Source organism: Kogia breviceps, chromosome 5 (assembly GCF_026419965.1).
Source record: "Kogia breviceps isolate mKogBre1 chromosome 5, mKogBre1 haplotype 1, whole genome shotgun sequence".
Taxonomy (NCBI): Eukaryota; Metazoa; Chordata; class Mammalia; order Artiodactyla; family Physeteridae; genus Kogia; species Kogia breviceps.
The window spans coordinates 52,124,824-52,139,106 of NC_081314.1; the positions used below are offsets into that span (position 1 = coordinate 52,124,824).

The window sequence follows — 14,283 nt, forward strand, 5'->3', positions numbered from 1 at the left end:
TCAAATAGCATTTCTTTCCTGCAAGCGATTCCAAAATAGTTCTCAAAACTCTAATATCACAAGTAATATGAACATAACTAGATGACAAGAGAAACAGTTAATGAAAGCCAAAGGAACAAGTAGGAGAAATAATTAAAATGAGAGATTTAGATAGGCAAATAGTAACTTCTTTCACTGGTATGTTGATTTTTTTGACAGACAAGTTATTGTTTGCAAAAACAGCTGTTACATGTAAATGAGTGAAAAGCAGTTGAGGAGAGAGGAAGCCCGCACCAGAAAGGACCCAAGAAGAGGGCCCACGAGGAGACAAGAGGAGGCTCATTCACAAGTAGACGATCACGTTCTAGTGTGGATCACATTTCTTTATAACGAACACTACCGTGAAGCTGAGAGAGGCTGCACTGGCCAGAGACAGGAGAAAAGGGACTGGGCTAACCCAGCCTCCAGCAATAGATTTTGAAAAATACCTCCCCCTCCCCGCCCCACCTCTCAAGCAGTAGTTCTGCGACTGTGCTCAATGAACGCCCTTCACATTATCAACTTTAGAATTATCTAGATGTCCCACTTATGCTCCCAAAGCACCTTTCAAAAGAATACATGCCCTCATAAAGATTCAGATTTTAGAGCCTGAGCCGGGCAGAAATGGTGATGCTTTGCAAGAGCTTCCCTGATCACACCAGGGTCATCAATAGGGCACTTCACTGAAGCAGCAAATGCTTCCCAGAGACAGTGAAGCCTCAGAGTGAGATTTAGTCTCCAGACCACAAAATTCTACTTCAATTCACCTCAGAGCCTTGAACATGTACAAGAGCTTGCTGCAGTCTCAGCTGATGTATTATCTGCACATCCCTGGCTATATACTTTGCTCAAGAGCAAAATGACACTTTTCTCGGGAATACAGAGAGTGACAAATCATAACCTTCACACTAAACTCCAATTACTCCACAATCTTGTTACATGGATCACTTTTTATACGTTATCAATAAACAGTGTGGAAATATAGGAAAAATGTAACACATTTTCTTCAGAAAAAGAAAGTATAAGATGTCTTTTGCAAAAGTACGTGAAAATGTACACATTAGTTCCAACTCTAACCAAGTAGTAAAAAAGGTTTAATAGGCACGGTTGTTACATCAAAAAATAGTTAGATGATCAATTAAATCTCAGTAAAGCTGGACAAAATTGTTTTTACTTTAAAAATAAATGAATGAAGTGTGAGACAAAGAGAGGGACAAGCAGGCTAATAATTTCTAATTAAGAGAAGGCATGGTAGAAAGGTTTCCCAGCGTGTTATCTAGAGCAAGTCAACTGATGAAAGGAGAGTAAAGGATTATGCAGTCAGGTAAGCAATCGAAACACACAGCGTTTCCCAAAGTCAGTGACTGGAATACCCACCCCTCCTCTGTCCCCTCCATGGCTCTCAGGACGCTCTCAGGCATTTGCACACTCGCTTTCTTGCTCTCTCATGGACACTCTCTTGCTCTTTCACATCCTCTGGCTCTCTCACACTCTCCTGCTATCTATAGCTCTTGCTCTTTCCTGAAAATATTTCAGGGCTAGGGTTCCCTGGAGCATACTCTGAGAAATGCCAATTCAGGGGCTGGTGGGTAAATGTGTTCTGCCACCTCTCAGTGCAAGTTATGTGCAAAAGCTGTTTCCATCAGGGCGGCTTCAAGCATCTATCAGGAAGACCTTCTCAATGTTTATCAAGGAAGAATATGGACAGGGCCCATAGGATAGCACAGACTGAATTTTATTAACATGGTGATGGATTTCCTAGCAAAAGATGACAGGAGAGCTAGGATTTTACACTGTGAAAATCACCTACACATAAGCATAAGGACCCACTCATTTGCAGGCAAGGCCAAGGCCCCAGACCACCCAACTGAACTGGGAGTTTTGGTCCTTTTTGAGTAAACAAAAAGAACATTTCTGGTTACTATATCTCTACCTGTTAATATTCTAATTTTTCTATAGCATCATGGTGTCTGGGAATTTTTTTTCTTTCATTTCTCAAACCTCACATTCTTATCTGTGTATTTATTAAAATAGTCACTGGACTATTGGGAGATTACAGAGAGTCACATGACACACATTCACACCCTAGCAGACTGCTCAACATGCTCCACAGTGGTTAATCTCCTTTCTCTGGTTCTCTCTCCAACTCCCACACTTGCTTTTTTTTTTTTTAATTCTTTTTCATCTTTCAGAACTACTACATATTTCAATGCCTCTTTTTTGCTTTTCTATTTGAATTTGACTAATCTAAAAGTCCCCAGAGGGAAACTCCTTGGATGTTTTCCCAGAAAAACCTTTAACCCATTCTCATCACATGCACACCCCATGGTTTACAGTTAACAACATTGCTCATATCATATAATTGTGTAAGCGACCTTCCTTCTGTGCTGATGAAATAACAGACATATCTGGAGCCAGAGTCACGGTGTCAGGTAAACCTTCACGGTTCCTTTCTGCCTTGTGAGTTCCCAAGTGTCACGACCGGAAGAGAGGACACTTACATCTGCCTCGGATTCTGGGTCAGCTTCGTGGGGCCCTTGTTCTTGAAGCTCATGTCCATTCTCTGGGTCTTCTTCTGCCTCGTCTTGGTGCTGGTTGTCTCTCTCATAGGCTAGCAAATCAAAGGAACTAATATCAGCCCAAACCAACAGACAGGATTCTTCCTTTCAAAGCAAAGCAAAGTCACCAGCGGGCTTTCCTGCAGACTACTTCACCCACTCTCTCCTCCTGCTAGGTTAGCCCAACATAAGGTCACCTTCCTTTAGGTTCAGCTTTTCTGGAAAAGTTATGCCCTTTCCCCAGACCTTGTGTCTACAGAGATAGTGTGGAAAGGCCTTGTGTCTACAGAGACAGTGTGGGTAAGTGACACCATTCTAACTCTCCAAAAACAAATGTTTACAACAAAAGTGGCATTTTCCCCCCATTATGCCATAAACAACAATCAAAACTTTCTTGATAAAATAAAGCCCAGTCAACTGGACATCGCTAAAATTATCAACTAATTTTTGGTAATGTCAGAGAAAATGGCAAGGCACTGAAAAAAGAAACTGATGCTATTTCAGGAAATGAAAGAAATAACAACCCCATTTGTGGAGCTAAAAAAACAAATTCAGCCCATCGTCCTGTGTTCTCTGAGGTGGCCGTAATGACGATGCCACAAGCATTGCGTGTTTATACTCACACACACATTTACTTGCTACGTTTTGAAAAAAACTGTTTCAATTAAGAGAATTTATTGATAGATAAGAGCACACAAAGAGAGGAACAAATAAATTCTTTCGGTAAGATGCAAGAGGAAAGTTAAACTATAGGGAGAGTATTCAGCCTGTAGAAAATAAAGATGCAGGTAACTTTCCATCAGGTTTCAAGTGCACCAAGGGATCCATTAAATAAAAGAGAGAACAAATGGTTCTCTAGTCTTACTGATAATGGAACAAAAAAGCTTAAAGTGCTGCATGGGGGGACATAAGGAAAACAATTTCTTGACTATAAGGGCCATAAAATATCAGAACAGGCTGTAGAGGGAGTTTGGGTAATCACCTTCCTTTAGATTCTTTAGGAAAGGATACAGAGCTAAGTGTTACTGTTGCCAGGGAAACAGTTACTGTCTAGTCCTATTATCACAGTAAGCGGTATTTGATAAATGACACATAGATGCGCACTGCAAATGAAAGCTACTATTGACTTAATCTGAAAAGCTTTCAAGGCAATAATCTAAACACCTCCAAGGTAAGAAGAAAATGTAGAAGTTTCCCAAAGCATAACAGTCCTATGACAATGTGTTAGAAATAAGTATTTAGCATACAACAAGCTTAAACTACCATTTCCTCTCTAAAATGTCAGAGAACAAACAGATTATCTTGCGTGATTTAGGCTACCCATGTGAACTGTTTGGGAGGATTAAGAAAAGCATACCAACAACAACAAAAGACAGATGGTAGTAAGTACAGGTATCCTCCACTTTTTGAAAGTTTGTTTTACGTCACGTCACTTCACTTTTACGAAAGACCTATATTAGTACCTGTTTTGGGTAACCGAAAGCATTCGGAAGAGGATTTCCAATTTTATGGAAAAAGGTGGAAAACAAAAATAGCGACTAGTGTTGGTTCTGCAGCGAGAGAGAGAGTCTCGTGGAGACGGTGCACACCCAGAGCAGAGCAGTGAGAGTGGCATCGTCCAGCTCCTTCCCCCGGACCTACACTCAGCTCAGAGGCTCAGCATCAGCCCCCAGAGCTCTGAACTGTGCCTGTGAGCATCTGTGCTTTACCTCGATTTATTCTGTGTATCCTCTAGCGAGATGTGTCCTATGGTAATTGCTTCTTTGCTTTACACCATTTCAGTTTACAAAAGGTTTCACAGGAACGCTCTCCTTTCAGAGAGCGGGAGAAACATGTATGCAGATACACATATAACTCTGAGTTGATATTATATATTACCAAGCAGTTTTATTAAAACATTCATCATCTAAGAAGCTCACCACCTCCTTCCTCTTCCTGGATGCCCTGGTCCTCTGCTCCCTGAACAATATCATTATCTACAGCATCATAACGAGCTTGCTGCCTGCAAGGGAAACAAACAATCATCACCTCAGGGACACAAATTAAGTAGCACAGTTTGACATAAGTCATTTATCTTTAAAGAGAGTTATCAATGAATTTTTCGACACTTTTTTAAAAGCCATAAAAATATTTCTTACACTTATCCAATTAGGTTTAAGAAAGATTCCAGATACACTTTCAAAACATGCCTTATAAAAGATAAAATACCTTTCAAATGATAAAATAAAATGAAGTTAGCACAAAACCTGATAGGTTATTTTGAGACATACACTGTCATTTTTACGCGGGGAAAAAAAATGTTGATTACTCTGAAAATTAAATGTTTGGAATGTAATTTTCAGGTAGTGGTTCTGCCTCAGCTACACAGGCAATAGGAGCCCCTCAGGTTCACGGGTACCAAACACAGGAAGCCGTCTTTATCCTGCTTGTGAACGCAAGAGGCGGGCTGCCTAGGCCCATCAGGAGGCTACCGTGTCTGGTCTGGGCGCTGCAGCCGGCCCTCGGCGAGCCCAGCCTGCCTCTGCTGGGCCATCTCCCTGGCGAGGAGCTGCGGCTGGTGCTGCTGCAGCAAGGGTCCCTGCAGCCTCTGCTGGGGCAGGGCCTCCTGGTGCTCCTTCGGCCGCTGGGCCTCCTCCGCCCGCCGCGCTGCCAGCCTCTGCTGCTCCAGCGGCTCCTCATATGGCGACTGGAATTTGGCGACCGGCTTGCCTGAAGGATACACCTGGGGGACAGAGAGTCGGTGCAGAGCAAGAGCTGTCGGGTCCCCTGGGTCCTCCCTTCGTCCGTTTCGCGCGACACACGCAGAGGGCGGGGCTGGCTTATGAACACCTATCTGTCAGGTCAACTGTCATAATGGTCCAAAGCCACCCATGGCTGGACTCCACTCCTGTTTCCCAACGCTCTAAATCACCCTTGGCTTCTTACAGCAACTGGTCTTCTCCATTTGTTGGCATTAAGGCAGATTTTTAATGTGCTCCCCTCTCAAATGGAGGAGGATGCAACAGAAGAAATGTTTCACCCCTAATTAAATTTATGCTCAGAAGGCTCTGGTATATGTGGGCATGTAATAACCTCAGACTAAATGGGGCACGTTGTGAGCTGAGGCTGAGGCTAAGGCTTTTCCATGAAGCGCTAAAGACCTAGGGAAGCTAATTAACTCTCGCAATGCATATACTAATCTCAGGCTAAGCGGAGCCAAAAGAAGTCAAATTTCAGATTAGGGTGGAAAAGCAGAGAACCGTTTTTCTTCAAAGAAACCAAAAACGGATGAGAAGAGAGAACTCTCTGATTAAAGGAAAACCTGATACAGGAATTCTTCAACTCTGCTTCCATTAAGCCGTCTACCACTCCCTCCTCCACGCCTCCCCCCACAACTAATACAAGTCCACACAGTTCTCACCAAAGGAAAGAGGGTGTATGGTTGAGGGAAATTAAACCTAGTGGGGAATTACCTTTGAGGAAAGCTATGAAGGACCCAAGACTGGGAGAGAGGCTTCTTGATGCCACCTTTGCAACAATTTAAGAGTGCACCTGCAGGGGTCTTCACACCTGCCCAGCCAAAGCCTCTAGCGGCTTGAAGTCTTGGAAAGTTTGAGGCCAAACAAAGCTTCAGAGCTATAAATAAAAGGTGACCAGCATCCACGTAAGGGCCAGGTAGCCTACCGTCAGGTATCACCTTCGAGGTTCTGTAAGGAAGGTACACCTGGCTGTGTTCAGGGTTGCTTTCAGTTCTTTTAAAGTATCATTTATAATAATAATGGATGTTTTTATGAGTCTTACTTATGTAAGAGGGGAGTGCTCAGTGGTGGAGCCTGAGCAGAGACTGGTTAAACACACTCACTCACCTAGTGGCATGTCCTTAAGTCAGCTTTCTGAGGACTTGCTGACCACCCTCAAGGTGAGCATGCAAAAGCCAACACAGGATTTGACAGTAAGTGAACAGGGAGAAAAGTACCCTTGATCACAGAGAATGAGTCACTTCTCGGCCTCAAGATGCCCACGGGACTCGAGCACAGACTGGAAGGTGCGGGATGAGGTGTCCATCTACTCTCCTACTCTGTTAAAGGCGAGTGGCTGAGTCTCTCTCACTGCGCACTCTTGACAAAGACAAGACATACACACATGCACAGCACCTTCTCTTTTCCCCAACCGTCTTTCTGGGATAAGGTAGCTATGCTACTAACCTCACGATAGAACATTTAAATATGTACATGTAACATTTAGCAAGATCACCCCAACTTTATTTTACAGACTGTTATACATGAGGGCTTTTTCCTTAACACAGCTGACCCTTGAACAGCGTGGGAGGTGGGGCGCTGACCCTCCATGCAGTGGAGAATCTTCTCATAACTTTCAGTCGGCCCCCTGTATATCGGGTTCCTCCACACCCTCCCTATAGGGGCTCCTCTGGGCAGTTCCCCACGTGCAGGTTCTACTAACCACGGATCTTGTAGTGTTTACTACTGAAAACATCCTGGTATAAGTGGACCCATGAGGTTCAAACCTGCCCTGCTCAAGGGTCAACCGCATGTAGAAACACAGGCGCACCCCTTACCCCAGCCAGCGGGCTGGGTGACCTCGTACCTCAGCACGAGCCTGCCCCCCCGGAAGCTCGGCTTCCTTTTGTTCACGCCGTTCCGTCCACTCCCGGTCCTGCTGCTCCTCCGGCGACGGGTCGTGCTCCTCCTCGAGGTGCTCAGCCTGCCCGACCTGCTCCATTGCCTCCTCTTCCAGGGCCCTCCTGTGCTCCTCCTCCACCTGCCGCCCCTCGGGCTCCCTGCGTCCCGCTTCTTGCCGGGTCAGGTCTGCGGGAGCCCGGAATTCTGCCTCCTTCTGGGTGGGAGGGTACGGTGTTGTTTCCTCCGTTCTTCCAGGGACTGCTTCGTGGTTCTGCCACACTTCGCTCTTTCGAGACACCTAGGCCAAGCACATCACTGGAAATGACACTCTTCTATTTCGAAAGTAGTGATAGAATCGCTTTATTACCATGTCTACGGGGTTACAACATAAGCAAAATCCTGGAGTCTAGAAATATAGAGTCCTGACTGAAAAGTCTGGCTGCAATGGAGTCACTTAACTCTTCTCACTGTGTGATCTCACCTACAAAATAGAGATAACATAAGCAAAATTTCATCGTGGAAAGAATACTGTAAATAACCTAAAAGTAAAGCCTATAGGTGACCACATCTCAGTAGACTCTACCCTCAAAAGCAATCTAATTCCTGTTCTCCCTTAGAATACAAAGGGAAAAACCCTCATACTTCAAGTGATCAAATACTTACGTAATCTTCTTCAAGGTAAATTTTGTTTTCAATAATTATTTGAAAAGAAAAGAATAAGATCAAATAGAGGATGAGCTAGCTTTGTTTTTTGTTAGCTAATATAAAAAAAAGAATACCATTACTAATGGACACCCATGTTGGCTATAATAGTGCCCATTAAATCAGGTACAATTAAACATTTTTGATGTATTAAAGTGGTATTTCTTTGTAAACCAGAGGAAGTCTTTTGTGAGTATATTATTAACACAGAAAACTCCGAAGAAAAAAAAAAGGTGTGTCTTTTTACAGAGAGCTCCTCTTCTAAAACTGGTTGATTTAAATCAGTTTTCTCTGCAAGTTTCAGAGATTTTTATATGGTCTTCATTACTTAGAAAAGAGGGGGCAAGGGCTTCCCTGGTGGCGCAGTGGTTGAGAATCTGCCTGCTAATGCAGGCGACACGGGTTCGAGCCCTGGTCTGGGAGGATCCCACATGCCGCGGAGCAACTAGGCCCGTGAGCTACAACTACTGAGCCTGCGCGTCTGGAGCCTGTGCTCTGCAACAAGAGAGGCCGCGATAGTGAGAGGCCCACACACCGCGATTAAGAGTGGCCCCCACTTGCCACAACTAGAGAAAGCCCTAGCACAGAAACGAAGACCCAACACAGCAAAAATAAATAAATAAAAATTAATAAACTCCTACCCCCCAACATCTTCTTAAAAAAAAAAAAAAAGAAAGAAAAGAGGGGCAAAAGAGAGATGGTATAATACCAATAGGAAAATGTGTCACTGTCCTCCCTCCCACCAACCTTCTTTAGCAGAAAGAATACTTTCTTTGGTCAGGTTGCTGTCCCATAATTGAAATAAATGTGAAGCCCTGTTCTTAAATTAGCAGAAACATAACTTAGAAACTGGATTGTATACATAAACAAATAAGCCAAGGAAAAAAGTCCTTTCTCAGACATCTGATGACAGCTTTTGGAGGTGTACATTTTACCAAGTCCTTGCATACCTGGCAAGTTGGAATCGATACTGCCCTGGCTTTACAGGAAATATTTCTCTGAAGGGCCCTAAGTTCTTTCCAACACCTGTCACTTATCTCCACAACATCCCTGTGAGAAGGGTTAGAGCAGATGACTATTATCTCCACCTCCCAGATGGAAGAACTAAAAAGTCTGAGTCATTACAAGATTAATCCAGTAAACTGGTAGTTAAACTTAGATAGAGAATAGAACCAATTTCCACACCAGGGCTCTGGTTGTGTTTTCTTAAGTTAGGAGCAACATAAGACCCAGACAAAGAACAAGCATCCAGGAGGATACAGAATCTGTTTGTGAAGGAATGCTTTGCTCAGACTGAAGATTCAAACGGAGTCCGTTCACTTCAACTTAACTATTCCCATAAGGTGATAAGAAGGTGAGCTGGGGAAAGTCTTCTCAAATGTTCATTGTTTAAAACGACTTTGTCGGGGGAAAGATAATCATACTTGCCATTTTTATTACAGGTGTGATGGCATAAACAACTCTGTAAGAATTAATCACGTGGGAGACACCACTTTTGACGTTTCACTTGGGAGATATTCTTAAGCAACAAGGCTTAATTTTATGAAGAACAGGAATACAAAAAATGGATTCTGTGACTAGCATTTATACTCTTGTAGTTTTATGAAGGCTATATACTGCAAACTTTGACATATTTTGTATGGACCAAGTACAGCATCAAGTTCAAATATATTATCAGCTTTAATACTTAAGTGGGCTGATTGTCATATAATATCCTCATGATCATTTAACCTTCTCACCCTACCCCCAACCACCCCCCCAAAAAAAAAAACCGGAAAATATTCAGACATGACAGCTCCTTTCAAACAAATATACCCACATGAAGAAAGACAAAACTAGTTCAGTCTTTTCCAGGAAACAGAAGAGCAGTTCTCAAAGTGTGCGTCCCCAGACCAGCCAAATCAGCTAGAAATGCAAATCCTCAGGCTTCACCCCAAATTAACTGAACTGTAAACTGTGGGCTTGGGCCCAGTTATTCCTGTTTTAACAGCCCTGCTAGGGACTCTGATATATGCTAAAATGTGAGAACTGGTGTTCTGCAGTTAGAGCTGGCAATATTTAGAGCAGTTCACCTGAGGACAGCTTGACAGGAAAAGCGACCTGACCACAGATGACCAGTTTATGCCTCTTACCTCCCGAGGCTCTCCGGGTAACTTGTCCCTTGTTGCGCTGTCACCTTGTGGAGAATGTGCCACCTGGTTAACATTTTGCTGCTCTGTTTGTTCTGGTTTTCGAAAGCTTGGAATCCTATTCAGAGTATCTTTCAGTTGTTTATATTCTGCAACTTGAGTCTGCATACAAATTGCACAATTGGATGCAAATTGCACAATTTGAGGAGGGAAAAGGATATCATTCATAGACGGTTCACTGGAAGACTAGACAAAAATATACCTAAATGCAAGAAAGGAAGAATATGCAGACTGTTTCCATGCATTAGCTATACTTACTTGGACATGCTCAACCATTTTTAAGCACATGCAAATTAGAGTTAAAGGGAACAGAGAAAAAGTATCTAAGACAGATGTTAGTTTCCCATGCTACATTAAACTAAGTCAGGATTTTTATATATAAATTTCTAGTCTAAATATCATTATTAAAAGTAAGACAGCTATGCAATCAGTTTTGACATTAAACTATATTTTAAAATTCCACAATTATATAAGTGCAAATTATCTTTTACCAATATGGTCTGAGTAACACTTTTCAGCAGAAAAGAATCATAGGCTTCAAGTAAGTAACTGAATATATATGTAAAATCACTCAGGCTACCCTCTTCTTCCAGTCAATATGTGCTCACATAGGGTCCCTTCCTCTCCAGAACGCTTCCTGTATTGTGCTCTGCAGTTTTGGAAAGCAATAGCGTAGGCATGAAATGAGGCTGGATTTTTATTCTTCAATTCTGAATGTCCTTTTCGTCTAGAGCAACAAAGGCACTGATGAAGGCATAGGTCTAGAATATACTCATATACTCATATGTGTGTACCTGTGTGTGTATGTGATAGGGTGTGTGTGTGTGATATTTTTAATACAAGAAGCTAGAAAGATGGAAAAAAATCAAACACTTTAAGTAGGAAAACCAAGAGACTATACTTAGCTCATCATATGCACCAACACTGTAACCCTAAAAGAGAAATACTGTGTGTGTAAACACACACTTACATGAACACAAAGAACCCAGAAATCTCTACTGAAAGAAAGAGCCTGCTGGCCAGGGCCGCCGCCCTCAGTGTGCACAGCACAGCGGGGAGTCGAGGCTGGTGAGTCGTGCTCCTGCGGCCACAGCTGTGCACCTGCACGGTGCTCTCCCACCCCCTTTCTGCCTTTTTCTAATTCACACAGAGGTGAAGAAGTCCGCTTGCTAAATCTGTCTCAGGGGAGTGCTTCTTTATCATTTGAACAAAGGCGTGCCAAACGGCTAACAATGACCCTTAGCCCAGAAATCTACCAAAACATTTGCAAACCAATTTTGGAGGTCAAAGAAAAAAAGATGACATCCACACAGTGATACTTTTAATAAGATAAATATTCTAGTCTTTCTTCTTTCTCCTCCTAGATACATAACCTTTGAAGGCAGTAACGCTGTGGTTCTCAAATACTAGCGTGCATTTAGAATCATGTTAAATTATGGAAGGATCATGTTACAAATGCAGGCTTCTGGACACCCCCACCCTAAAAATGATGATTCAGTACGTCTGGAGCAAGGCCCAGGTAACTGTGATACAGGGAGTCTCCACAAATTCCAGCTGAACAGTTAAGTGTGACTTTGAGGTCCAGATGACCTAAGCTTCCAGCTTAGTTCTGGGCAATGATTTGGGGCCAGCTACAGTACTCCTTTTGACCTTACTTCATTTAGATATAAAAAGGATACAGTATTATATAACTCAGTAGGTTGTGAATAGTAAATAAAATTCTGTACATAAAGTTATTATGATAATCCCTTATAAATTGTAAACTCTCAAATTCTACTCTGTTCCTGTTTTCTCCCGCCCTTAATTATTATATTTAAAAATCAGGTTGTCAAGACAGAATCTCATAAGATGATTTACACGAAAGACGTAGATGCCTGAAATAGCAGTTGTTTTCTGAGCAGATCTGGGGAAAGTTTTAATACGGGGGTAAAAGAGCAGGAGAAACTTGGAGGCCCCACCCAAAAGAACCAAAAAGCTATTGAAAGAAATAGAAAATTATATGTAAGTTAAATTAAAAAATTTTTTCTGTTGCAAAACCTTGTCGGCAATACTCCCAGGATGCTTACAACAGAATCTGGTTTTGGTCATTAAATGAACTATTTTACTTATATTTTTCTGAATTTTCAAATTGTTGCTTAGTCTAATATTTATGGCTATTATAGTACATAGAGTATTCAAATTGGCTTGTCACATTTTTCAGTATGAAAAGCAGCCTCACAGAAAATAGTAATACTTGGTAAAAATTTTATAAAGAAGGTTTTGAATGTAATATTATCCTCTAAAGTCAATTTAATTTATACCCATGGAAAAAGTTACCACACAGCTACTGTTTTGTAAGGAGATAATCAATGACTGCCTTGAAAAAGGGTCCCAGAGACACAGATGCTACAGCCTCTGAGATGAATCAGGGCCCAGCATATGATTCTATTAATAATTTTATAAAGACAAAAGATAATACATGGTCTCCTGGTAAGCACAGATAGTTGGTTTTCCTTTGCCCTTTTCTTTTAATTCTTCCAAGAGAAGAAAAGTGAAGACTGGTGATTAAGAAGACATAGCAACTAAACTAGCCATTCCTATTTCTTCGCTTCGACTAGAAAACTGTAAAACACTCAATGTGATATTACTTGAATAAGCTCTCCAACACTTGTATTTGTTCATTTGTTCATTCAGTAAGTGTCTACTGAGGGCCTGCCTTGTGCCGAGGACTGTTCTCGGCTTTGAACAAATGAAGCTTACGACTCTCGTTTTCCTTCTCTATTGACTTGAGAGCTCTTCTTATTTCCTGTAATTTGACCAGACAACACATAAGCCTAGTCCCCAAAGCAGTGTGTGCAGGCTGTAAAGCTGGGAGCAAGGGAGGGAGGAATAAAATATAGAGCTTGACAATAATTTATTTAGGTAGCTAGCATCATAAAATCCTACAGATCATATAGCAAGCGTCAATACAGGTCACATGGTGGCAAAAGACCACATATGTGGGATAATTTCTGTGACTGAAACAAGTATTAGACTACTGCATGCAGGGGCTGGAAGGAGGGTAGAAAAAGTAATATGCACCACACTGCCAGTGCAAAAAAAAAAAAAAAAAAAATCAAAAGTTTATTTAATATTCTCTTGATCGAGTTTTGAAAGCATGCATGATCTTCAGGATCAGGAAAGCTCTGTCCTAAGGAACTCAGTGAAGCCTGGCCTTTAAGAGACTACACGCACAGAGGAATTCAGAAATGTTAAGCAGACTTAGAAAGAACCCAGAGAGGCCGCTACCCTTCTAACCTGTGCGGCAGCTAGTGCACTCTTGTGGTCTTCCAAAGTCACTACAAGTTGTTCATGCTCGGAGAGTAAATTCTTATGCTGTTGCTACACAGAAAAGAATTTTACAGGTTGAGTTTTAACATTCTAGGACAAACTCCTCTTGGGCAGACGGTGGCATGAGCACCCAGATGCTGCTTGCTTGCTGCTTTGTTTGTTTGTTTCTGCAGTATTTGTTAAGTTCCAAAATCTTTGTAGAGGGAAGACTATGATTAATGTAGTATTCCACAATCTAAAATGTGCTACCAAATATCACGATCACTTACAGTGAAATCAACACACAAAGAAAAATACCTCTCATTATTAATAAACCTTTGTAAATAAAAAGCGTATTAATCTAACAAACCTGCAACATTACAGCCATACTGGAAATAAGTGGAAAATATTATTAATAATATCTGAATTAACATTTTTATTATTAAAACATGATAACAATAGTGCAGAATATTTGAAAAACAGATGGGGAAATATATAATCCCACTATCCTTAAATAAGTTACAAATGATTTTATATGTTTCCTTTCGGTCTTCTCTACATAATTGTATATAGCTATCATAATAGCCTGCATTCTACTTCATGTACTTATTTTTCACTTAAGATATTAAAGGTATTTCTATATCACCAAAAAAAAAAAGCTTATTAATATTGAACCATCTAGCAAAAGAATCATTTCAGTACTAATGGAAATGTTGGGATTTCCAGATCATCGTTTAGCTTATGATACAGAAGTGGTAAAAGTATTGGGCCTGGTCCGGTTTATGCAAAGCCCAAAATAACAGTGTGCATTGTAAAGCATGTCAAATAGGGAACAACTTTTAAGGTCACTCTACAAAGTGAAGCAGGCAAACACTAAACAGTCAAATGCTGGGTTTTTTTTTTTTTTTT

General features: G+C 41.5%; 1 protein-coding gene across 8 annotated transcripts in view; it reads right to left on the minus strand.

Annotated features, from left to right (window-relative positions):
* The window catches only part of GOLIM4 (golgi integral membrane protein 4), a 77,306-nt gene that overhangs the window by 9,935 nt on the left and 53,088 nt on the right, over window positions 1-14,283 (minus strand). For 2 of the 8 annotated variants that reach the window (XM_059063649.2, XM_067033957.1), the window contains exons 7-12: window positions 13,363-13,446; window positions 10,030-10,188; window positions 7,161-7,493; window positions 5,048-5,298; window positions 4,496-4,578; window positions 2,520-2,629 (exon numbers count right to left, since the gene is read on the minus strand). In XM_059063649.2, coding sequence (XP_058919632.1) covers window positions 2,520-2,629; window positions 4,496-4,578; window positions 5,048-5,298; window positions 7,161-7,493; window positions 10,030-10,188; window positions 13,363-13,446 — 1,020 coding nt within the window. The remainder of the gene's footprint in view (window positions 1-2,519; window positions 2,630-4,495; window positions 4,579-5,047; window positions 5,299-7,160; window positions 7,494-10,029; window positions 10,189-13,362; window positions 13,447-14,283) is intronic. The other 6 variants (XM_067033952.1, XM_067033953.1, XM_059063650.2 and 3 more) reach the window with 6 other exon arrangements.